The sequence below is a fragment of the Procambarus clarkii genome, chromosome 2, assembly GCF_040958095.1.
Source record: "Procambarus clarkii isolate CNS0578487 chromosome 2, FALCON_Pclarkii_2.0, whole genome shotgun sequence".
In the NCBI taxonomy this organism is placed as follows: Eukaryota; Metazoa; Arthropoda; class Malacostraca; order Decapoda; family Cambaridae; genus Procambarus; species Procambarus clarkii.
In genome coordinates, this window is record NC_091151.1 from 4,108,056 (window position 1) to 4,135,326 (window position 27,271).

The 27,271-nt window shown below is 48.3% G+C and overlaps 1 protein-coding gene across 1 annotated transcript in view; it reads right to left on the minus strand.

Annotated features, from left to right (window-relative positions):
- Positions 1-2,536: 2,536 nt before the first annotated feature.
- The window catches only part of LOC138349704 (putative neural-cadherin 2), a 39,252-nt gene continuing 14,517 nt past the window's right edge, over positions 2,537-27,271 (minus strand). Inside the window, exons 4-12 of the mRNA XM_069323624.1 lie at positions 24,053-24,214; positions 20,671-20,862; positions 19,858-20,036; positions 19,569-19,758; positions 17,700-17,809; positions 16,554-16,682; positions 5,462-5,668; positions 4,345-4,596; positions 2,537-3,268 (exon numbers count right to left, since the gene is read on the minus strand). Of these exons, the coding sequence (XP_069179725.1) occupies positions 3,195-3,268; positions 4,345-4,596; positions 5,462-5,668; positions 16,554-16,682; positions 17,700-17,809; positions 19,569-19,758; positions 19,858-20,036; positions 20,671-20,862; positions 24,053-24,214 (1,495 nt within the window). The 3' untranslated portion in view covers positions 2,537-3,194. The remainder of the gene's footprint in view (positions 3,269-4,344; positions 4,597-5,461; positions 5,669-16,553; positions 16,683-17,699; positions 17,810-19,568; positions 19,759-19,857; positions 20,037-20,670; positions 20,863-24,052; positions 24,215-27,271) is intronic.

The following is a 27,271-nucleotide window of genomic DNA, read 5'->3' on the forward strand; positions in this document are numbered from 1 at the left end:
TAGCCCTAACCAGTAAGCACGAATACCAGCGTTAAATATAATGAAACGCCATTTTTTGGGTGAGCTCCGGAGGCTCCCCCGGGGATATTCCGGTGAATATTCTAATGTCAGTCTTTGGCATCAGTCATGTGGGCCTACTGGGGACCATGAGCTAGAACCTGTTCTCCTCAGAAGAGGCACGAGGAGCAATGGCCTATAGAAACCCCCGTGTGGTTGGAAGCATTCTATGTCTGTCATCAACCGGGTTTGGCACCCAGAAAGGTAAGCGTCCCAAAACAATCCCCTATTCTGGTGAAAACTGCTACAAAAAGCCGAACAAGTGTATAGAACTCTCTAAACAGAAACGAGCATGACGTCACACATCCCCGCGCCGCTGTCTGCGCAGCTTCCCTCCTCCCAGGTAGGGGAAAGGGGGAGCCCCAAACAACCGCACTGGCAATCCACCTCCGAGTTCCGAGGCTGGACATAAAAACCCGCCGACCGGGGGAGGAAGGTTTGCCGGGAAGCCTCCGGGTCTCGCCCAGAAAATAGCATTTCATTATATTCATCTCTGGTTTTCTGGGGGGAGCCCCTACAGCTCCTCGGAGATAACTTCCCACAGTGGAAAACCAGAGGGACTTACCCGGGAGGCGGTCGCTGCTCACTCCTCAACCCGAAGTCGAGACAACTGGCTGCATCCGCCGACCCAAAGCGACACAGGCCCGACTAGACCCAGGAACGTTCACGAGGTAGCACGCAGCCATGACTCTGTTCGACTGCCAAAACCCCCGCGCCCTAATGTCAGACTAGGACATGTTATCAAAGACGGCAGCAATAGCAGCGAACTTATGAACGTCATGAGCGCGGGGATAGAGCGCAGGCTGGCTAGACTTATTAACCCTGCAAACGACCTGGTAAACCCAAACCCGCGAACAGGGAAGAAGGGAAACCAAATCAACCCAAAGGGCGTCCCCGAACACAGAAGCCATGGCGCGCAAATAACGGCGGAGGGCCGCAACCGGACACAAAACATGATGCACCCCTGGCCTGGCCAACCAGGCATCTCAACCCAAGGACCCCTCCGGAAAGCAGCCGTCTCATTCTTCACCAGAAAAGAAGGAGACGGCTGCAGACGAACAAACCGATTACAACTCCCGAAAGAGCAGAAACCCCTGCGCCGGAGGAGAGCATGAAGCTCGCCGACCGGACCCCGAAGAGGCCAATGCCAACAGGAAGAGAGCCTTCGAGAAACAATCCTGAACCGAAGGGGCTACAACAAACCAAGGAGAATAAAGATAGGAGAGCAGTCTGTCCAATGACCAAGACGGCTCAGGCGGCGCATGAGCAGGCCGGAGGTGAAACAACGCACGAGAACGCTTGCGAAACGGGGCAGAAGTAACATCTATACCGAAAGCAAGCTGAAGCGGCTCTGCCAGTGCTGCCCGATACGAGGAGACAGTATTCAGCATAAGATGACGGTCATGGAACAACCAAGAGAGAAAGAACAACACCACCAGAACCGAAAACGAGTACAACGACGAAGAGTCAAAAAGAAACGGAAGACTGCCAGGAAACTTCATACTGCCACTGAAACGAAACCCGCAGGTGGGACACTAACAAAGAAACCAACTAGTCACCATAGATGACAAACTAGAGTAAAAAATACCATAAGCGAAGAATCGAGGAGAAGATCGAATCAGTCACGTGACGCACCGGTCCGATGTGCTGAAAGAGGCGGAGGTGCTGGAAAACCTCCGGGTTCGGACACCGAGCAAGCAGCGCCTGAAACCACGGCTGGGCCGGCCACCAAGGGGCCTAGAGGACAACACGAAAACAACACTTCCACACGAAAAAACTTTTATTTAAAAAAATACGTTGATAACAACGCCTTATGCTACGTTATAAAATAAAATTAATATATACAAAAAATATTCTAGTCATAATTAAATAAAACACTATATTTTATATAGTTATCCATAAAGAAAGCTAATATTTCACAGCTCGATCTCCATCCTTGTCACTCACAAGTTCCTCGAGAGATCTATCTGTGCATTGTTCGATATTAATTCTGTAGACAAAACTATGGGTCCTAGTGATACCTCTTGTTAGTGGTTGTAAATCGAGGAGATTATTAATGAAGTTCAGCAATTCAGGAAACAGGAAGATCCACGAAATTGAAATTTTCTACTTCAATAAGAATGACTCGAATAGCGTATGAAGCATGCAAGCATAAAATTGACTAAACGGCCTAACTTCTTTAATTAAGATGGATGAAAAGCCTTTCCCTGCCTGACAATGAATGTCATCACCGTCTTCTCTGCAATTGTTTTGTTAAGGCAACTTGCTGTAAATAGCATGAGTCTTGCAAGAATGTCTCCTACCAACCTTAGTGTCTTCATTTAACAAGTGCTTCAACAAATGAATACCGCCCAAGGGATATACCCACCGGGAGATGTGTTCCACTTCTCGGTGTATATACTGTTCAGAGTCTACTTTAGTCCTGGAATATATTCATAATTAAATGTATACTTTCTGGTTGGTCAGTAAGATAATGTAGTAGCCTTAATAACTCTCCCATGGTTGACAGGTCTCTTTCCAACATTAAACCAAACCATTATATTGTCTACAACCCAGTACGTGGATGAAGAGTGTCTCTCTCTCTCTCTCTCTCTCTCTCTCTCTCTCTCTCTCTCTCTTTCTCTCTCTCTCTCTCTCTCTCTCTCTCTCTCTCTCTCTCTCTCTCTCTCTCTCTCTTTGTATAAAGTTATTCGAAACTGGACGAATAATTACACGAATTACATCAAATGTCAAGTAATAAAAATGGTTTTGTGCACAGACAAACAACAGGGAACAGTTAACGGTTATGGTGATACAAAAGCACAAAAGATTTGTTTCACTTCAGGGAATGAATTTCTGGACAGATATTTAAAAACTCTTCACTACCAACAAGCTAATCATTTCCTTCCGAAGGCACTAGGAGGGTCTGGCGGTGGCGGCGAGACAGAAATGACTCCACACTCAAGGTCTTGCAGCCCCGTGAAGTCGTCACTGGCTGACAGGGACAGAGGCCTAGTCGTTACGTACAGGGTGGAGGTTGCTGCCCCTCTGTTGGCTCCAATGGAGGTGCAGATAACTGCTGTCACGGGCGAGGCCCCGTTTGGTTTGCCTGAGGCTGTTGTTGAGTGGGTGGACTGTGGACTGGTGTTGGCGGTGTGTCAGGACTCCAGCATGTGCGCCACCTCACGGAATCCACCCAGAAACTTGGCACTTCCGCTGCAGCTCTCCAGACCTGAAGTAACAGTTTTACTCAGCATGTTATAGTGGCACTGATACTGCAAGAGTGGCACTGAGAGTATTGTTATAGTAATGCTGAGCGTAATTAGAAAATCATCTGGAGCATTGAAGTGACTCGAACCAGTGATCAAGGTACGTCAAGCCGCGCACCTTACCACTGTACCACAACATAGTCTAAGTTATACAACCAGGGATTTCACTGAATCCACGGGAGGTTAGCAGGCTTCTACTGAAGCCGGTCCAAGTTTCACATATAACCCCCAAGCACTCTGGTGTAGGTAAAGGTCATCAACCGAACCCTCTAACTTCCAAGACAAGGAAATCCCACTAACGTGATATATCAATGAGAAAATTAATTGGAACGTTGATATATATCACGTAAGTGAGGTCTGGAGCTGACGTGGAACATTCACTAGGAAAGAAATCCATTAATACTGCTAATGGACCCACAAAACTATTGAAGCATTAACATCGCATATTATCACAACACAGGTAAAATTTACGTGGATGATCTATAGAAAAACACACTTCAGATTATTCCTACTGTGACATTCATTCTTATTAACTTGTTGCGACATCCTAGAATAGCAAATTTATAACAACAGATGAAATAAGGGATCCGACGACCCCTTGCACATTATTACTAAAAATAACACGGTTTTACAGGTAAGAATTTAACTCCTTAATTACAGAACAAAATGTAATCTTGTACTCTTCTAGTAATCTGCTTACTCGTGAGCATGTGTGGATGAGTGTAGTATGTGATTGTGGTGTGTGTATGTGATTGTGGTGTGTGTATGCGTGTGTGTGTGTGTGTGTGTGTGTGTGTGTGTGTGTGTGTGTGTGTGTGTGTGTGTGTGTGTGTGTGTGTGTGTGTGTGTGTGTGTATGTGTATGTGTGTGTGTATGTGTGTGTGTGTGTATGTGTGTGTGTGTGTGTGTGTGAGTGTGTGTGTGTGTGTGAGTGTGTGTGTGTTTCTGCATGTGTTTATGAGTGCAGCAAATAATTCTCTGGTCTTAAAACATGTAAAACAAAATCATGTATCTTCCACACACAGCAGTTCAAACTCACAGGAAGACAGTGATCCGGGAGAAGAGCCATCGCCTTCGTAAGCATAATTCCTCAGGTCGTCCCCTGCGGGAGGGATACTGCCGGTACCTCTCTTACCGCCGACGCCGTTCTGCTTCCCATTCTCCAACGTCGTTCCTCCGGATTTCCGGCCTCCACGCTCAACGTCCGGGACCAACACTGAGGACCCGCTCCGTCTCTGGTCCTCCATGCTGCTGGTCTCAGAGGCGGCGTCCACCTGCAGCACATCTACGCCTGCCCAATATTATTAAATGAAATAAACAAAACATTCTCAGAAAAAAAACTTACATAAGCTGACAAGATGAAGATATAAATACAGTTCTCTCCAAGGTCAAGCGAGTTATACACAGAGATCCGAATAGCATATGAAAGCTGAAACTATAAAGATACTTAATCACTTGTGAATAGTATTGAAGGGCTCCTCTGATGTCTACGGGGATGAAGCCATTCGCTGGCTTTGATCAAGTACTTAATGCAACTCAAGAGGCCACTGACCTGGTAGGTTAAGGTTTCTGATTCAGGCTGGCAGTGGGAAGGGCCACATACCTGCTTTGTTGGGGTTCTTGATCCAGGCTGGTAAGAAGAGGGCCACATACCTGCTATGTTGGGTTTCTGGTCAAGGCTGGTAAGGGAACGACCACATACCTGCTATGTTGGGGTTCTTGGTCCAGGTTGGTAGGAAGAGGGCTATATACCTGCTATATTGGGTATCTGATCAATGCTGGTAAGGGGAGGGCCACATACCTGCTATGTTGGGGATCTTGGTCTAAGCTGGTAGGGGAGAGGGCCACATACCGCCTATGTTGGGGATATTGGTCCATGCTGGTAGGGGGAGGGCCACATACCTGCTATGTTGGGGTTCTTGGTCCAGGCTGGTAGGGGGACGGCCACATACCTGCTATGTTGGGGTTCTTGGTGCTGGCGGGTAGGGGGGGAGGGCCACATACCTGCTATGTTGGGGTTCTTGGTCCAGGCTGGTAGGGGGACGGCCACATACCTGCTATGTTGGGGTTCTTGGTGCTGGCGGGTAGGGGGGGAGGGCCACATACCTGCTATGTTGGGGTTATTGGTCCAAGCTGGTAGGGGGAGGGCCACATACCTGCTATGTTGGGGTTCTTGGTCCAGGCTGGCTGACCGTTGGCTTTAGGCGGCGTCAACAGTTGCAGCTCCAGCAGGTTGGGCGTGTGGTTGCAGGGCGGAGAAACCTGTTGCTTACAGCTGACGGCGTCTTCCTTGTTGTCAGCGGCGCCTCTGCGCAGCGCAGAGCGGCGGTGGTGCTGATGCAGCAGAAAGACGCAGATCAGCACTGTTTTGGGAGGAACACGTGATGAGCTCAAGGTTTAGTAGTCTAGTGATGTGACCTAGACTGACAGTTTAATGATGTGGCCCACATTAAAAGTCTAATGATGTGGCCTACTCTGACAGTCTAGTGATGTGACCCCACACTGACAGTCTAGTGATATGGCCCACACTGACAGTCAAGTGATATGGCCCACACTGACAGTCAAGTGATATGGCCCACACTGACAGTCTAGTGATGTGGCCCACACTGACAGTCAAGTGATATGGCCCACACTGACAGTCAAGTGATATGGCCCACACTGACAGTCAAGTGATATGGCCTACACTGACAGTCTAGTGATGTGGCCCACACTGACAGCCTAGTGTTGTTACCCACACTGACATTCTAGTGATGTGACCTACACTGACAGTCTAGTAATGTGACCCCACACTGACAGACTAGTGATGTGACCTACTCTGACAGTTATTATATTGTGGTTGGTGGTGTTGTCGTCGTTGATCCTTCTATTTGGACAACCCAGCCCACAACTCAGTAGAGTGCTTAAACTTTACCAGATCACCCTCGGCGCTTCTGGCCCTTGGAGAGGGGCTCAACGTCACACGTTTAGGGGATGCGGCTCCAATACTTAGCATCATTGTCAGGTGCACACACCCACTCGAGCCGCTTTGACTCCCCACTCTCTCCTTATGTGGTATGATCTCAATCCCTCTTGTTTTATTGATTATTCCGTTCTACTCTGTCCACAGCAGTGATTATTTCTCTCTCTCTTTCTGTCTCTCTCTACTTTTTTACTACTTCCTGGGAAGCCTCACTATGACAAGGGCAAACACCAGCAAATTTGAAAATATTTACTGGACAAAGAACATACACAATACATACACACATATAATAATAATTAATCCTACACTCTATACTATTTCAGTCAGGTTGCACTCCAACACCATCAGAACTCTATCATCTGCTTATCAAGTGGTATCCTATCTCCTTATTCACCACCTAATACTACCAACCTCCTCAAGTAGATCAAGTCTTATAATGCAATGTTGCACTATCAGCAAGAGAATATACATCTATGATAGAATGTACTCTATCACCTCCCTACAAGTAATCATTTAGAACTTCCCTTCCGCATCTGGAAGTTCACTACCCTGATCTCAAGTACTTCTGGGTTTATCTACCAGGATCCTCTGCAGCTCCTCCAGGCTACTACACCATGAAGTTTTCCTGGGGAAACTATGGTGCTTCACCCTTCTATTAGGGTCCTCCACAGCCTTCTGGCTGCTACACCATGAAGTTTCCTCGAGCAACTATGGTGCTTCACCACCTCCACAGAAGCATGTGACACTCCTCTTCACTGATTCTCCTCACAGCTCGAGGTCCTCTCCTCCACTACCTTGGAGTCTCATCAACTACTTCATCTGTGCTGGTTTCGAAGTTCTCAGCAACTTCTTCCCCAAAGGCAAACCTGCAACCCATTGACACTCCAATAAAAATGTTTCCCCTTAAACACATAAACACAAATAACCACAAAATATGTTTGCCTCCAACCTCTATCTGCTCTCTACATACTGTGTGAGTGTACTCCCCCATTTTGGGCTGGTCCATGCTCCGCCTTTCTCGGCGGTCCTCACTCACTCTGGGAGGGTCCTCCGCTGTCAGGAGCTGGGCTCCCTCAGTCACCTGCCAGCGCTGAGATGAGACGGACGTCGCTCCGTCCTCCAGGGCATTCCTCCCTCTCCACTCTCTTATTTTTAGGCCTTCTGCCTTATCAAAACATGTCTAACTTATCAATAAACATAGCTACTCTCGCTGGGTACACGACCAACTACAAGTAATCGCTATAGCCTGGCTTAAGATCGTGCTTACCACAGATTGTCTGGTCGAGGGCGCTCCTCCCTCTGATGGAATATGGTCAGGGTACTCCCACGGCCCACGATAATGTCTCTGGGCGGCTTAATAAACACTCCTCGCCGTGCAGGACTTGAGCCCACAACGTTCCCAGCTCGATTCCACAGCTGGAACGTCTGCACACTTCTCCTTTCTTGGAGATATATCACTAGGGGTTCCTTTCTAACGGAAGCTCAAACGGAGCACAGCTTCCCCTTGCGATGTCTGGCCTCAAGTGAGGTCAAAGCCCTCCAGAAGCGAGGCTCACGCCTCCAGCAAATTATCCACATCTAACCAGTTATTTATTTATTTTCTTATTCACTGCCCATAATCTCAAATTGTTATTAAATCCGACCAACTATTTTACATCTGTATCTTCACCTTTATATATCCTAGACCTTCTAGTCAGGTCAGGCTTGATAGAATAATTCTCAAAGGGGAGACTCGTTTTCCGGCTGCCTGGGATCATAACACTCCCTCCCCCTTGTTTTTGAGAATTATTCTAGTGACTAGGCTGGAGATAACGCATCAGCTACTACATTGTCTCACCCCCTAATGTGCGTTATCACCAGGTCAAACTCTTGGAGCGATAAAAATCATCTGGTTAACCTCTGGTTTGCATGCTTCATTTTCTTCAGGAAAACTAGGGGATTATGGTCTGTATACACCGTTACTGGGTGTCCTCCCCCACTCACATACACTTCACAATGTTTCAATGCCATCACCAGGGCCAAAGTCTCTTTCTCGACCGTACTGTACGACCTCTGGTGCTTAACGAACTTCTTCGAGAAGAAGGACACAGGGCGGTGAATTCCATCACTCTGCTGCGTCAGTGCAGCTCCAGCCCCTATATTACTGGCATCTACAAATAACGTGAACGGCGCTCCAAAATCTGGCAACACTAGTATAGGCGCCTCGGTCAACAGTCTTTTGGTCTTTTCAAATGCTTCTTGTGCTGTTCCATTCCACTCCCACATCCTGCTCTTTGATAGCAAACTCGTCATAGGAGCGGCTATGGTGGAAAAATTTCCGCAGAACTTCCAGTAATATCCAATCATACCGAGGTATCTCAACAATTCTTTCTTACTCCTGGGCACAGGGAAGTTGTCAATGGCCTCCACCTTTGTTCTTACCGGAGCAACCTCGCCTTGCCCTACTATATATCCAAGGTACTCCAGGCGGGCTCTCCCGAACTCGCTTTTTGCTAAGTTGATCGTCATGTTGGCCTTCTCCAATCGATCGAACAAATCTAAATTCGATCCACGTGATCCTTCCAGGAATCAGCGAACACTACAATATCATCGATGTACACTGCACCTCCGGTCGCACCTTGTAATTTGCAATATCTGGCTCACAACTCGCCAGAAACATGATCTTCTCACAAACGATCTGACTTCTCTGGCACCTCGTGTCTAGGCTGTCCTCCTTGGACGCCCGCACTCCATCGGTCCACTCTACTTATTGTTTCCACCCTCCGTTTCCTCGTCGTCTTCTCTTCACGTCCAGAGTCAGACATCTACTGTCTGTACCTCCTCTGTCCTCTTCACACTTCCATATACTGCCATTATACTTCCGTCTCCCGTCATCGTGCCTCACTCCCTCGTCTTCACCGATGATCCTCCCTTTCGTCTCATTTATCCGAGACCTTATCCTGTTTGACTTCCATAAAGTCCTCGGCTTTCTTCTATTCCTCCATGCTTGTATCATCATCCTCAGCTCACACTTCTCATCTCTATACAACTCCCTTTCCTCTTCTTCAACTCTTCTTCGTTCCCTAAAAGTTTCTTCGAGCACTGTACTATACCCAACAGCACTCGACCGTACATGTCGCTTTACCTCTCCTAGAGTGCTCGTAAGCATCGCTCCACACATACTGTCTCTTCTCCTTTCATTTTCTCGGCTATTACTCTTCTTCACTATCTTTCCTCCATGTTTTCTGTGAAACATGTCAACTCCTGACATCTCAAACCACTTAACTGCACTGTCCATATGCCTGTGTGCTCGTGGACAACTTGACGCTCTACTCCCGTCCTCAGTATGTCCACATCCTTCTTCATTTCTACTCGGCACAGTTGCATTCGCCTTCCGACTCTTAATTTCAGTGGTCTGGGCTCTACTCAGGTCCCCTCTCTTCACATGAGTCTTCTTCAGCTGGGTCATCTTCACTTTTGACCTCACCGAGACTTCATCTTCCCGAGCCGGACCATCCTCAAATAACCACGCTATATCTACGTCGATATCTTCTACCGGTTTAATCGACACTGTCTCATCTTCTCTAGAGTCTTCCTCGTCGGCCACCTCTGCCTTCGTCACTACCGAGACAGGGTTTTCAATGGCTTGGCAGTCTCCTGACGCATCTCCTCGGATGTCAGTCAGGTTCACACTCTCAGGTGTCCCACCCGTGCCGTGGCCTTCTGGGCACTCCTCTGGCACAGTCTTTGCTATGACTCTTAGCAACACCTTTGTCCCGCACAAGTCATTCCCCAGGATCACTTGGACACCTGGAACAGGTATGTCGGGGCATACTCCCAACATCACCTCGGCTGACACATATTCCGACCTTAGCTGGACAGCGCATACGGGAATGTCACTCTCAGACAATAACCCATAAACTTTCATCTTACTCCTGCCAGCTAATTGTCTATCATTCCCAATCAGACTTCTCGTAATTAAGCTCTGATTAGCTCCGGTATCCCTTAAGATACCAACTTCTACCTCAGGTTGGCCTCCTATACTGATCCAACCTTTGCTCATGAACGGCCTATACCTCTCGTTCACTAAGTTCATCTTCTGTGGTTTGTCTTGGAACACATTAGTATATTTACTTCGGGGGTCACACATGGCCAGGGTCACAACTCTTTTTGCCCTGCCTACAATCTCGCATCACGTGACCTAATCCGTTACAATTGTAACACCTCACCTGGGAAAAGTCTCTTCTATATGTACCAGAGTAGCTCTGACTTTGTCCACTCGCATGAGAGTTCCTCGGGCCAGACGTACTACTCGTACTCTGTGGGGCTTTACTGGACTCTTGATTTCCTGGATCACGATTAGTTTCTCGTTTAGCTCCTCCATCCTCACTTTCTGACGAAGTGCTCGACCTACTCTTCTGAGTTTTAGGGTACTTATGTTTATCTGCCCATTTATCAAAATTCTTCTCACCCCAGACTCCTCTGGGTCTTTCGTAATTTCTTCCTCCCCAGACTCCACTGGATCTGCCATTGCTGCGTCTCATCTCACTTCTCACTCTGTTCTCCCTCAAGCTCTTGTATGCTTCAGTAATCATATCCACCCTATCTACGGCATCTTTCACCTTCTTTATCCCTGCTTCTTGGATCTTGAACTTTGTTTCAGGATGCATCATCTCCAAGAACTTCTCCATGACCATCAGTTTCTTCAGATCAGCGTAAGATCCAACTCCAGCAGCCTCAATCCACTTCTGGAATCGTCTTTCCAGATCCCTTGCTGTCTCAGCAAAGGTACATGCTCCAACTTTGATCATCTCTCTGAAGCGCTTCCTATAAGCTTCTGGGGTTAACTGAAACGAGCGCAGTATGCTGCTCTTTACTGTGGCATAATCCTGGCACTCTTCCAGTGACAATTGGGTGTATGCCTCCCTAGCTGCACCGGCCAATCTTAACTGGACCAGCTGGGCCCATTCCTCCTGTGGCCACTCCTTGATGCTGGTTACCTTTTCAGAGTGCTCAAAAAAGTTCTCTGCCTCTTTGGGAACAAACAAGGGAAAATCCCTCTTCCTAACCCTAACATCTGTGTGAGTGTGATACCTGGGTGGTGCTCTCGGGCAACCCATGTTCAATCCTCTGTTCAGCCAGAGTCCTATTTGCTTCTATCTGCATTTGTTTTGTTTTCTCTTTTTCTTTATCCACCTCTAGCCTGGCTTTTTATTTTTCTTTCTCTTGTTCCAACTCCAGTTCCCTTATTCTGGTTTTCTCTTTTTCTTTTTCCACCTCTAGCCTGGTTTTATCTTTTTCCCTCTTGGCTTCATTTTTCATCTGGAGTTCTAATTTCATCTTTTCCAGCTGGAACTGTCTCTCCTTGTCCTCACGCTGCATCTGGAGCTCTAACTGGAATCTCTCCAAGCTCCTATTTCGGCTACTCCTGCTACTGCGGCTATTCTTGCTGCTCCTACTCGATCCCTGGGATCTCACTTCATCCTGCCCATCATCCTCCTTTCCACTTTTAGCTCCTTTCTGGGCTCCTTGTTCTGCCGCTTCACTCTTGGCTCGCAACTGCCTCAGGATCTCATCCTTCATCCAAGCTACTTTAGATGCTTTCAACCTGATGCCACATTTTTCTGCTATTTGTTTTAATTGATCCCTCGTGCAACCTTCCAAGTCCTCAGGCTTGCCTGACTCCACAAATGCCTGCATCTTATCCATCTTTGTCCTGTGAGTCTTACCAAGAGAGAGAAAATACACCTGCGGTCACACAGTGTATCTATTTCAACAAGGGGTGTACAAGTCCTCTCTTGGACAGGGTGCGGGTGTGTCAATTCACTATCCCAGACACAGGCCCCCAATTTATTATTATATTGTGGGTTGGTGGTGTTGTCATCGTTGATCCTTCTTTTTGGACAACCCAGCCCACAACTCGGTAGAGTGCTTAAACTTTACCAGATCACCCTGGGCGCTTCTGGCTCTTGGAGAGGGGCTCAGCGTCACACGTTTAGGGGATGCGGCTGCAATACTTAGCCTCGTTGTCACATGCACACACCCACTGGAGCCGCTGTGACTCCCCACTCTCTCCTTATGTGATATGATCTCCTCAATCCCCCTTCTTTTGTTGATTATTCCGTTCTTCCCTGTCCACAACAGTGGTTCTTGGTTCTCTCTCTCTCTCTCTCTCTCTCTCTCTCTCTCTCTCTCTCTCTCTCTCTCTCTCTCTCTCTCTCTCTCCTTCTATACTACTTCCTGGGAAGCCTCACTAGGACAAGGGCAAACACCAGCAAATTTGAATATATTTTCTGGACAACTCTATCATCTGCTTATCAAGTGGTATTCTATCTCCTGATTCACCACCTAATACCACCAACCTCCTCAAGTAGATCAAGTCTTATAATACAATGTTGCACTATCAGCAAGAGAATATACATCTATGAACATGTACAAGGAAAATTGGCATATGAATGCAATAACATAAATATCATTATAAATGTTCCTCGATATACAACAATGATCCATCGATCACCCTATCAGACCTAGAACACATACAACTGTAGGTAATCCAGCCTACGATTGTAACTCTATACTTCAGTATAAACACTCCTCGGCAAAAGAATGGCAAACAATCACTTACCTTTCACTGCGTCTTGCACGCTAATGACAACCAAATACTCTATTACCTCCCTGCAAGTAATCATTTAGAACTACCCTTCCACATCTGGAAGTTCACTACCCTGATCTCTTCAGGTACTTCTGGGTTTATCTACCAGGATCCTCTACAGCTCCTCCAGGCTGCTACACCATGAAGTTTTCCTTGGGCAACTATGGTGCTTCGCCACTTCTACTAGGGTCCTCCACAGCTCTCCTGGCTGCTACACCATGAAGTTTCCTCGAGCAACTATGGTGCTTCACCACCTCTACAGAAGCACGTGACACTCCTCTTCACTGCTTCTCCTTCGTGACACTCCTCTTCACTTCACTGCTCGAGGTCCTCTCCTCCACTACATTGGAGTCTCATCAACTACTCCCTCTGTGCTGGCTTTGAAGTTCTCAGCAACTTCTTCCCCAAAGACAAACCTGCAACCCATTGACACTCCATTAAAAATGTTCCCCCTTAAACACATAAACAAAAATAACCACACAATATGTTTGCCTCCAACGTCTATCTGTTCTCTAAATACTGTGTGAGTGTACTCGCCCGTTTTGGGCTAGTCCATGCTCCGCCTTGCCCAGTGGTCCTCACTCACTCTGGGAGGGTCCTCCACCGTCAGGAGCTGGGCTCCCTCAGTCACCTGCCAGCGCTGAGAGGAGATGGACGTCGCTCTGTCCTCCAGGGCGTTCCTCCCTCTCGACTCTTATTTTTAGGCCTTCTACCTTATCAAAACATGTCTTACTTATCAATAATCATTGCTACTGTCACTGGGCACACAACTAACTACAAATAATCGCAATAGACTGGCTTAAGATCGTGCTTACCGCAGATTGTCTGGTCGAGGGCGCTCCTCCCTCTGACGGAGTCTGGTCAGGGCACTCCCACGGCCCACGATAAAGTCTCTGGGCGGCTTAATAAACACTCCTCGCCGTCCAGGACTTGGAACCACAACGTTCCCAGCTCGATTCCACAGCTGGAACGGCTGCACACTTCTCCTTTCTTGGAGATATATTACTAGGGGTTCCTTTCTGACGTGAGCTCAAACGGAGCACAGCTACCCCTTGCGATGTCTGGCCGCAAGTGAGGTCAAAGCCCTCCAGAAGCGAGCCTCACGCCTCCAGCAAATTATCCACATCTCCTAACCAGTCATTTATCTATTTTCTTATTCACTGCCCATAATCTCAAATTGTTTATTAAATCCGACCAACAATTTTACATCTGTATCTTCACCTCTATATTTCCTAGACCTTCTAGTCAGGTCAGGCTTGATAGAATAATTCTCAAAGGGGAGACTCGTTTTCGGCTACCTGGGATCATAACACAGTCTAGTGATGTGACCCCACACTCACAGTCTAGTGATGTGGCTTACACTGACAGTCTAGTGATGTGGCCCACACTGACAGTCAAGTGTTGTTACCCACATTGACAGTCTAGTGATGTGACCTACACTGACAGTCTAGTATGTGACCCCACATTGACAGTCTAGTGATGTGACCCCACACTGACTGTCTAGTGATTTGACCCCACACTGACAGTCTAGTGATGTGACCCCACACTGACAGTTTAGTGATTTGACCCCACACTGACACTCTAATGATGAGACCTACACTGACAGTCTAGAGATGTAGTCCACACTGACAGTTTCGTATTGTTACCCACACTGACTGTCTAGTGATGTGACATACAATGACAGTCTAATGATGAGACCCACACTGACAGTCTAATGATATGGCCCACACTGACAGTCTAGTGATGTTACCCACACCCAGGGAGCCGGTCGGCCGAGCGAGGGAGCCGGTCGGCCGAGCGAGGGAGCCGGTCGGCCGAGCGGACAGCACGCTGGACTTGTGATCCTGTGGTCCTGGGTTCGATCCCAGGCGCCGGAGAGAAATAATGGGCAGAGTTTCTTTCACCCTATGCCCCTGTTACCTAGCAGTAAAATAGGTACCTGGGGTGTTAGTCAGCTGTCACGGGCGGCTTTCTGGGGGTGGAGGCCTGGTCGAGGACCGGGCCGCGGGGACACCAAAGCCCCGAAATCATCTCAAGATAACCTCAAGATAACCACACTAGCAGTCTAGTGATGTGACCCACACTGACAGTCTAGTAATGTTACCCACACTGACAGTCTAGTGATGTGACCTACACTGACAGTCTAGTGATGTTACCTACACTGACAGTCTAGTGATGTTACCTACACTGACAGTCTAATGATGTGACCCACACTGACAGTCTAGTGATGTTACCTACACTGACAGTCTAGTGATGTTACCTACACTGACAGTCTAATGATGTGACCCACACTGACAGTCTAGTGATGTTACCTACACTGACAGTCTAGTGATGTTACCTACACTGACAGTCTAATGATGTGACCCACACTGACAGTCTAGTGATGTGACCTACACTGACAGTCTAGTGATGTTACCTACACTGACAGTCTAGTGATGTGACCCACAATGAGAGTGTTGTGATGTGACCTACACTGACAGTCTAGTAATGTGACCTACACCGACAGTAGTCTAATGGTGAGGTCTACACTGACAGTCTAGTGATGTGGCCTACACTGACAGACTAATGATGTGACCTACACTGACAGTAGTCTAATGGTGTGGCCTACACTGACAGTAGTCTAATGGTGTGGCCTACACTGACAGACTAATGATGTGGCCTACACTGAGAGCAGTCTAATATGTTGCCTACACTAATAGTAGTAAAATGATGTGGTCTACACTGACAGTAGTCTAATGATGTAGACTATTATCTACATATCAGTAAAATATCAGCTGAATAATGATGAATATTACATTATGAGAAGTTTTATCATATAGCTTATTATATAGGTATTTGAATTAAAAAAAATTGTTTAAATTTTTCTGTGTTTTATATTGTCTTTTAAAATAATATAAAACAAAACTTTTAGTTGTGTGTTTTTATCGCCCATATTCTGCTGGAATGATTGAGTGGGATGAGCCCTGGAAACGCAGATGCGAATCCTGGTCTGGTCATAGAATTCTTTGTCATTTATTGGCATTGCGACCATTCAACCTTTCTCACACTTGTAGGCTCAGCGCAACAAGAACATGCCCTGGTATTTGATAAAAAAAATTTACTCACGACTCATTTCTTTCTTAGTGGCCTTCTTTGGGGAATTCGTTGTACTCTACGATCTTTTTTTATCTGTTGGTCTGATGAAGACACCATCTTTGACATATGCCTTAGACGTTTTAGAGTGAAATCTTGCAGGAACTCGAAGGCTTCTGACTCCTTATGTAACGCTGTGACAACTTGTTTCATAAGCCCAAATTTTATGTGCAGTGGTGGGATTAGTATCTTCTGGGGATCCTCCCTGGCTCCCAACTGGCTTTGTTCTTCCCCACAGAGAACTTTATCTCCTATGGACAGTCACTTGGTAATACCTCTTTGGAGATCAATCAGAAACGTGACCCGTTTGAAGGTTCCGATGACGTCTCAGCCGGACTTAAAGGCGTCCAGCAATCACTAAAGCAAAGTTTAAGAAATAATAGCAATTTCCAATAATATGAGACATAAGCAATTACAAAATAAACTACTCAATAAAAAAACAATTGTCACACATTGTTAAAGACGTGGACTGCTGCACATCACCAGCAGCATTTACAGAGTGAACTTAACAGGAAGATATACTCACGCAGGAGAAATGTGCACCAGACGACAATGGTCACCAGGATCCCGAGCGGCAGTTTTAGTGAAGTCTCCCCCACGTCTGGCAGGTGACAGTGTTGTCCGCTGAACCCCGCCGGACACGCACACATGAAGCCTTCACAGAGAACGGAATACCATTAGGCTTTTAAGAGGGTAGCTTAAAAGAAAGAAAAAATCTAAACGTCTCATTATTAGGTGGAACAGAATTTCACTCATGAACATTAGAAACATAGGAAGTAGTGGCAAATTTCAAGTCAATTATAGAAGATGAATAAGATGAGTAGACAGTCCAAGTTAGTTGTAAGAGTAGGCAATGCAAATCAGGTGGATGAATAGGCAGTCGAGGAGAAATGGGATAAGACCAAGTTAGTTGGATATGCAATCCGTCAGGTCGATGAATAGGCAGTCCAAATCAGGTGTATGGGCCCACAAGAGAGGGGACCATATAAGAGGGGCCCACATGGGAGTGGCCCCCACAAGGGAGGGGCCCCACAGAGGAGGGGCACCTGAGGAAGAGGCCCACAAGAGAGGGGCCCAAGGGGGAGGAGCCCATGAGAGAGGGACCCATAAGGGAGGGTCCAACAGGGGAGGGGCCCACACAAGGGAGAGGCCCCCCACAAGGTAGGGCCCCTCAAGGGAAGGGACCCACAAGGAAAGGGCCCCACAAGGAAAAGCCCTATAAGGGAGAGGCCCCCCACAAGGTAGAGCCCGATAGGGGAAGATCCCGACAAGGAAAGTCCCTCAAGGGAGGGGCCCCACAAGGGAGGGCCCCACAAGATAAAGCCTCACAAGAGAGGGACCCCACAAGGGAGGACCCTACAAGGGAGGGCCCTACAAGAGAGGGACCCACAAGGGAGGGGCCCCACAAGGACCCCTCCTTTGCCTCTCCCTAGCCCTCCCTACAAGGTGGTGGGGAGGGGGTAGGGAGGGTGTAGCCCCTACCTACAAGGGAGGGGGCCCACAAGGAAGGGGCCCCACATGGGAGGGGGCCTCCACACTGGAGGGCCCCCCAAGACAGGGGCCCACAAGGGAAGGACTTACAAGGGATGGGACCCACAAGGGAAGGGCCCCATAATGAAAGGGCCCTATAAGGGAGGGCCCCACAAGGGAGGGGCCCACAAGGACGGCTCACCTGGCTGGGTGTTGAAGCAGGTGCCTCCGTTAAGACATGGTCGCCACACACACTCGTCCTCGTGCTCACACGTCTCCTCACTACTGCTCAGCGCCCGGCCCTCACCACACCTGTGACGACCACATCTGTCACTACCAGCCCCTCACCACACCTGTCATTACCAGCCCATCGCCACACCTATGACGACCACACCTGTCACTACCAGCCCCTCACCACACCTATGACGACCACACCTGTCACTACCAGCCCCTCACCACACCTATCACTACCAGCCCATCGCCACACCTATGACGACCACACCTGTCACTACCAGCCCCTCACCACACCTGTGATGACCACACCTGTCACTACCAGGCCCTCACCACACCTGTGACGACCACACTTGTCACTACCAGCCCCTCACCACACATGTCACTACCAGCCCCTCACCACACCTATGACGACCACACCTGTCACTACCAGCCCCTCACCACACCTATCACTACCAGCCCATCGCCACACCTATGACGACCACACCTGTCACTACCAGCCCCTCACCACACCTGTGATGACCACACCTGTCACTACCAGGCCCTCACCACACCTGTGACGACCACACCTGTCACTACCAGCCCCTCACCACACATGTCACTACCAGCCCATCGCCACACCTATGACGACCACACCTGTCACTACCAGCCCCTCACCACACCTGTGATGACCACACCTGTCACTACCTGGCCCTCACCACACCTGTCACTACCAACCCCTCACCACACCTGCGATGACGACACCTGTCATTACCAGTCCCTCACCACACTTGTGATGACCACACCTGTCACTACCAGCCCCTCACTACACCTGTGATAACCACACCTGTCACTACAAGCCCCTCACTACACCTGTGATGACCAAACCTCTCACTACCAGCCCCTCACTACACCTGTGATGACCAAACCTCTCACTACCAGCCCCCTACCACACATGTGATGACCACACCTGTCACTACTAGTCCCCTCACCACATCTGTGGTGACCACACCTGTCACTACCAGCCCCTCACTACACCTGTCACTACCAGCCCCTCACCACACCTGTGATGATCACACCTGTCACTACCAGCCCCTCACCACACCTGTGATGATCACACCTGTCACTGCCAGCCCCTCACCACACCTGTGATGACCAAACCTGTCACTACCAGCCCCTCACCACACCTGTGATGATCACACCTGTCACTACCAGCCCCTCACCACACCTGTGATGACCAAACCTGTCACTACCAGCCCCTCACCACACCTGTGATGATCACACCTGTCACTACCAGCCCCTCACCACACCTGTGATGACCAAACCTGTCACTACCAGCCCCTCACCACACATGTGATGACCAAACCTGTCACTACAGGCCCCTCACCAAACCTGTGTTGTCCACACCAGTCACTATCAGCTTTTAATTTCATATCTAAATATGGAATATGTTAGTAATTATACATCCATATTTTAAGTGTAAAACACATCAGAGGCCGTTCATTAAATCGACATTTAAGACCTCTAAGAGAGATTACATGTTAACTAAATAATAATTAATCCGTGTTAAGAGTGGACAGTGGGAGGACAAAAGTTGTATAAGGCTCCCAACTTGTCCGAGATTTAGAATAGTACAATAATTTGTGTAACAATTGGTATCTGATTATAGAAATATGCGTCCAGAGCAGCAATCTGTTATTCCGGGGAATTACAATGGAGGACAACAATAATTTATGAGACTAACATTTTACGAGAACAGCAATTAAAGAGAAGAACAATTCAAGAGAACAACAAAAAAGTATGTTATTGGGAAAGTTTAAAACTGACTGCGATGGACACCAGAGAATTGTTGTGCACAGACCCGCAATGGTAGGACCTCCAGGTGTCGATGCAGGAGAGCGGGGGCCTGCAGGAGACGTTGGCACAGGCAGGAGGAGCCCCACACCCTTGCTCGACGCCCTGGAACACGCTGGCCTGACCCCAGGCTGTGCTGTTGACCGCTGGCGGTAGTGGTATCCTCCGCCCGGAGATCCTCAGGTCGTCCATACATCCTATAGTGGTAATGGTCAGGAGTAATATTATATTTATATCTCACTCCTTCATATTTATATATAAATATATACACTCAACATACCCAGTTTAACACAAACCATTGTGATAGTCTCTGTGTATGCTGAACACGGTGACTCCAGCATACTCGGGCGTGCCTCCCACGTGGACGCCCTCCTGGCCGTCCACCTGCAGCAGCTGGCGTCCCTCCAGCACCACCGAGGCGTTGTACAGGTCCCCGTCGCCGTCGTCAGCCGTCAGGAAGACCGCAGAGCCGTACCTGCCAGGGACACACCTCTTACTGACCTACAAGGTCCGCTCACATTGTCTCTTTTGTTGTGAACAAATTAGTTTAAAGGCAAAGCGGAAAAATAAAATAAAGATAAAGTAACGAAATTCCAATAATTTAGTGACAGAGTTACAAGGACAGTATTACAGGGACACTATTACAGGGACAGTATTACTGGGATAGTATTACAGGCACAGTATTACAGACCATATTGTTGTTAGTATTACAGTGACGTAATGCAAGCTCTGCAATGTTAATGTTAAAGCAGTAGAATAACAATGCCCGTGAAACATTAATACATTGATTAAATGCAAATATTACGTCATTAGTTTTAGAGGAATACAGAGTGCCTGTATTACAATGATAAAATACCTGTATTACAGTGATAAAATGCCTGTATTACAGTGATACAATGAATGAATGAATTACGGTGATACAAAGCCTGAATTACTGTGATACAATATCAGTATTACAGTGATACAGTGCCAGGATTGCAGTGACTGAAATAGTGTACCAATGTTACAGTGCTACAGGAACAAGTGTCAATGTTACAGTGGTAAGATGTAACATCAGTAATTGTATGCATCACTAGAAGGAGACAGAGGCAATAAGAGAGCACGTGTACCTTGCAGCAAGGAGAGAGTGCCAGCGGCCGTCAGCGAGGGCGGCCCGGGAGAGACAGAGGGAGGTGGTGGGTCGCGGGAGGAGACGCAGCACCACACACACGCGGCCGCCCACCATCTCCACCGCCCACATGTCCCGCCCATGTTGTGACGTCATCACCACCAGTTCACCTCCTCTCCTCCGCGTCCTGAACCTGCGGCAGCAACACGTGTTACCACCTGTGTACGTGGGGCGCTAGACACTCCTACCACCTGTGTACGTGGGGCGCTAGACACTCCTACCACCTGTGTACGTGGGGCGCTAGACACTCCTACCACCTGTGTACGTGGGGCACGAGACACTCCTGCCACCTGTGTACGTGGGGCGCTAGACACTCCTACCACCTGTGTACGTGGGGCGCTAGACACTCCTGCTACCTGTGTACGTGGGGCGCTAGACACTCCTACCACCTGTGTACGTGGGGCGCTAGACACTCCTACCACCTGTGTACGTGGGGCGCTAGACACTCCTACCACCTGTGTACGTGGGGCGCTAGACACTCCTACCACCTGTGTACGTGGGGCGCTAGACACTCCTACCACCTGTGTACGTGGGGCGCTAGACACTCCTACCACCTGTGTACGTGGGGCGCTAGACACTCCTACCACCTGTGTACGTGGGGCACGAGACACTCCTGCCACCTGTGTACGTGGGGCGCTAGACACTCCTACCACCTGTGTACGTGGGGCGCTAGACACTCCTGCTACCTGTGTACGTGGGGCGCTAGACACTCCTACCACCTGTGTACGTGGGGCGCTAGACACTCCTACCACCTGTGTACGTGGGGCGCTAGACACTCCTACCACCTGTGTACGTGGGGCGCTAGACACTCCTACCACCTGTGTACGTGGGGCGCTAGACACTCCTACCACCTGTGTACGTGGGGCGCTAGACACTCCTACCACCTGTGTACGTGGGGCGCTAGACACTCCTACCACCTGTGTACGTGGGGCGCTAGACACTCCTGCTACCTGTGTACGTGGGGCGCTAGACACTCCTACCACCTGTGTACGTGGGGCGCTAGACACTCCTGCCACCTGTGTACGGGGGGCGCTAGACACTCCTGCCACCTGTGTACGTGGGGCGCTAGACACTCCTACCACCTGTGTACGTGGGGCGCTAGACACTCCTGCCACCTGTGTACGTGGGGCGCTAGACACTCCTGCCACCTGTGTACGTGGGGCGCTAGACACTCCTACCACCTGTGTACGTGGGGCACGAGACACTCCTGCCACCTGTGTACGTGGGGCACGAGACACTCCTGCCACCTGTGTACGTGGGGCACGAGACACTCCTACCACCTGTGTACGTGGGGCACGAGACACTCCTGCCACCTGTGTACGTGGGGCACGAGACACTCCTGCCACCTGTGTACGTGGGGCACGAGACACTCCTGCCACCTGTGTACGTGGGGCACGAGACACTCCTGCTACCTGTGTACGTGGGGCACGAGACACTCCTGCCACCTGTGTACGTGGGGCGCTAGACACTCCTACCACCTGTGTACGTGGGGCGCTAGACACTCCTACCACCTGTGTACGTGGGGCACGAGACACTCCTGCCACCTGTGTACGTGGGGCGCTAGACACTCCTACCACCTGTGTACGTGGGGCGCTAGACACTCCTGCCACCTGTGTACGTGGGGCGCTAGACACTCCTGCCACCTGTGTACGTGGGGCGCTAGACACTCCTACCACCTGTGTACGTGGGGCACGAGACACTCCTGCCACCTGTGTACGTGGGGCACGAGACACTCCTGCCACCTGTGTACGTGGGGCACGAGACACTCCTACCACCTGTGTACGTGGGGCACGAGACACTCCTGCCACCTGTGTACGTGGGGCACGAGACACTCCTGCCACCTGTGTACGTGGGGCACGAGACACTCCTGCCACCTGTGTACGTGGGGCACGAGACACTCCTGCTACCTGTGTACGTGGGGCACGAGACACTCCTGCCACCTGTGTACGTGGGGCGCTAGACACTCCTACCACCTGTGTACGTGGGGCGCTAGACACTCCTACCACCTGTGTACGTGGGGCACGAGACACTCCTGCCACCTGTGTACGTGGGGCGCTAGACACTCCTACCAGCTGTGTACGTGGGGCGCTAGACACTCCTGCTACCTGTGTACGTGGGGCACGAGACACTCCTGCCACCTGTGTACGTGGGGCACGAGACACTCCTGCCACCTGTGTACGTGGGGCACGAGACACTCCTGCCACCTGTGTACGTGGGGCACGAGACACTCCTGCCACCTGTGTACGTGGGGCGCTAGACACTCCTGCCACCTGTGTACGTGGGGCACGAGACACTCCTGCTACCTGTGTACGTGGGGCACGAGACACTCCTGCCACCTGTGTACGTGGGGCACGAGACACTCCTGCCACCTGTGTACGTGGGGCACGAGACACTCCTGCCACCTGTGTACGTGGGGCGCTAGACACTCCTGCCACCTGTGTACGTGGGGCACGAGACACTCCTACCACCTGTGTACGTGGGGCACGAGACACTCCTGCCACCTGTGTACGTGGGGCACGAGGCACTCCTGCCACCTGTGTACGTGGGGCACGAGACATTCCTGCTACCTGTGTACGTGGGGCACGAGACACTCCTGCTACCTGTGTACGTGGGACACGAGACACTCCTGCCACCTGTGTACGTGGGACACGAGACACTCCTGCCACCTGTGTACGAGGGACACGAGACACTCCTGCCACCTGTGTACGTGGGACACGAGACACTCCTACCACCTGTGTACGTGGGACACGAGACACTCCTACCACCTGTGTACGTGGGACACGAGACACTCCTACCACCTGTGTACGTGGGACACGAGACACTCCTGCCACCTGTGTACGTGGGACACGAGACACTCCTACCACCTGTGTACGTGGGACACGAGACACTCCTACCACCTGTGTATGTGGGTCGACCGATGCTGACCTTTGATTACATGTCGCTTATTAGGGCCAAATACTCGCCATGTGAGCGATACAGGAAGCAATACCGAAGTATATTAGGGTATGAGATATATCAGGGCACCAGAACTATACCCCTCTCCCAGGATGTCCGTGTACCTTTTGCAAGTTACAGGGGTAACGATCAATTTCCAGTAGACAATGATAAATCCATGGATGGGATTATAGGTAATATGTTATTATAGCTGACGTGTTAGGACATTTCACACACATGATATCTGACCACACTGAGGTATCACACACCTGAGAGAGGTGCCACACACCTGAGAGAGGTACCACACACCTGAGAGAGATGCCACACACCTGAGAGAGGTGCCACACACCTGAGAGAGGTGCCACACACCTGAGAGAGGTGCCACATACCTGAGGGAGATGGTGGTGGTGTAGCCGAGGGGCGTGAAGGAGAGGGCCAGCTTCACGTAACTGTTGTGGAGGAAAGTAGTGGGCGTGGTGGGCGTGGCACAGCCTGGCCCCGCCCACCCCGGCAGGCACTCACACCGCAGGGAGCCAGGCGACCCCTGGCACCTGCAGAGAGAAATTGAGATGAAGAGGGAATTAGGAGCAAATGGAGAGAGAGAAGAGAGAACGAGGAGACGGGGGGGAAGAACAGTGGAGAGAGCACAGGAGATAGAAATAAATGAAGGAAGTGAAATAGATTTAGGGATAATGAGAGAGAGAGAGAAGAGAGGTGATAGAGAGGCAGACAGGATGCAGAGGCTCTGAAGAAGTGGGGAGAGGAGAGATACACGCGAGATGAGAGGATGAGAGTTAGTGATAAAGGAAGTGTCTAGTATAAATCGCAAGAGATCGGAACACAAACACTGACACACACACATTAATCATCGTTAGCATAATAATGTGCACAATAAGTACCGGGAGAGAGCAATTGAGTGTTGCACATTGCAGTCGACGTTACACTTCATTTAGGTAATATACATTAACTCCCTAATTTGAATATATATATATATATATATATATATATATATATATATATATATATGTATATATATATTTATATATATTTATATATATATTTATAAATATATATATATATATATATATATATATATATATATACATATACATATATATATATATATATATATATATATATATATATATATATATATATATATATATATATATATATTAATCACGTGTTTATTTTCGTGATATACACACATATATATATATATTATTAAATATGACCGAAAAAGTAAGATTACTAATTCTAACACGAATTTTCTCAATCTTTCGTACATTTCTTTTCACTGTTGGAGGTAAATCAAAAATCAATTCTCCAAATTTCATTTTTATTTCTAGTCTGACGCGACACGAGCGCGTTTCGTAAAACTTATTACATTTTCAAAGACTTTAGTTTACAAATCCACAACTGAATAGAACTTACGCATCTCCGATTTTGTTTATATCTACATTTGAGGTGGATGGGGTGAGGTGGCATTAATAGGGTATTAATTTCATCAACACAAGACAGAACAAGAGGTGGCATTAATAGGGTATTAATTTCATCAACACAAGACAGAACACGAAACAATGGGTATTGAATAGAAGTGATTGTAGAAAGCCTATTGGTCCATATTTCTTGATGCTTCTATATTGGAGCGGAGTCTTGAGGTGGGTAGAATATAGTTGTGCATTAATTGGCTGTTGATTGCTGGTGTTGACTTCTTGATGTGTAGTGCCTCGCAAACGTCAAGCCGCCTGCTATCGCTGTATCTATCGATGATTTCTGTGTGGTTTACTAGGATTTCTCTGGCGATGGTTTGGTTGTGGGAAGAGATTATATGTTCCTTAATGGAGCCCTGTTGCTTATGCATCGTTAAACGCCTAGAAAGAGATGTTGTTGTCTTGCCTATATACTGGGTTTTTTGGAGCTTACAGTCCCCAAGAGGGCATTTGAAGGCATAGACGACGTTAGTCTCTTTTAAAGCGTTCTGTTTTGTGTCTGGAGAGTTTCTCATGAGTAGGCTGGCCGTTTTTCTGGTTTTATAGTAAATCGTCAGTTGTATCCTCTGATACGAATTTTCTCAATCTTTCGTACATTTCTTTTCACTGTTGGAGGTAAATCAAAAATCAATTCTCCAAAATTCATTTTTATTCCTAGTCTGACGCGACACGAGCGCGTTTCGTAAAACTTATTACATTTTCAAAGACTTTAGTTTACAAATACACAACTGAATAGAACTTACGCATCTCTAGACTAGAAATAAATAGACTAGACATCTTATAGACTAGAAATAAAAATGAATTTTGGAGAATTGATTTTTGATTTACCATAACAGTGAAAAGAAATGTACGAAAGATTGAGAAAATTCGTGTTAGAATTATTGATCTTACTTTTTCGGTCATATTTAATAATATATGTCTACAGGAAAGACTGCTACCAAAATATACTAATATTAAAGTGCACGACCCAGCAACAAGGAATCAAGCCTTCACGATAAAATATCGCCAGGATCTGATTCGTGATCAGATATACAAGGCAGAGAATGAAATCAAAGACAACAAAACGCAACTACTGCATGCTACAAACGAGTGGAGAAATAGCAACATCGACCATAGTATCCGTACCCGCATTGAACAACACCTCGACATCCTCACAGACCAACATCACCTCAGCACTGAAACAAGGATTATCAAGAAACTAACAACATTATATGGAGGACCTATGGCAATTCCACGACCAAGAGATGGCTTCCTGAACCTTGCAGGAATTAACCTCACTGAGGACCAAGTCACTCTGCTAAATCTGGGCATAAACTGTCATGTTATGTCCAGACCGAGTGAGATGGCCCGGAAAGTAGAGTTGGAAATTCTGTTGGACGACATATTCGACCTCGAGACACAAAAGAAGGTCACTACCAAAGATACCTTACAAGCAAAACTAATTGCAGAAGGAGGAAAGAATCGAGGCAATTACAGAAGCACCATACTGTCCCCCGAGCTCAAAGCGGCAGCTAAAAGCCTTCGTGAGAACAAGGAGATAGTTGTCAGGAGAGGTGACAAGTCGCCAATACATGTCATTCTTAAAAAAGACGAATATCTGGCGAAAATGAACATCATACTCTCTGACCAAACTAAGTTCCAAAGGGTAACGAAGGACACTACAGCCGAATTAAAAGCAAAGGTCAACAAACTGATCGAAACTGTGAACGTCAAGAAATCCGGACTCCACCTGCCAAAGATCATTGGGGAATATAAATCTGGATATGCGTATTTAAATGTCAAGACACACAAGCCTGGAAACCCACTTCGGCCAATCATTAGCCAGATACCCACACCCACGTACAGACTGGCGAAGCGACTCAACAGCCTGCTGACTCCTTATGTTCCCTGCACCTTCAGCCTAAAGTCTCTTTGGAATTTGTTGACTTACTGCGGGGCACACGGGCCACAGGGATAAGAGCCTCGTTGGACGTAGAATCGCTGTTTACCAACGTACCTGTGGACGAGACAATCGGGATGATAGCCGACAGAGTGTATCGTGATCCAGCCTGTACTCCTCTTGACATACCAGAAAATATTCTGAGGAAACTACTCCAAGCTTGTACTAAAGAGGCA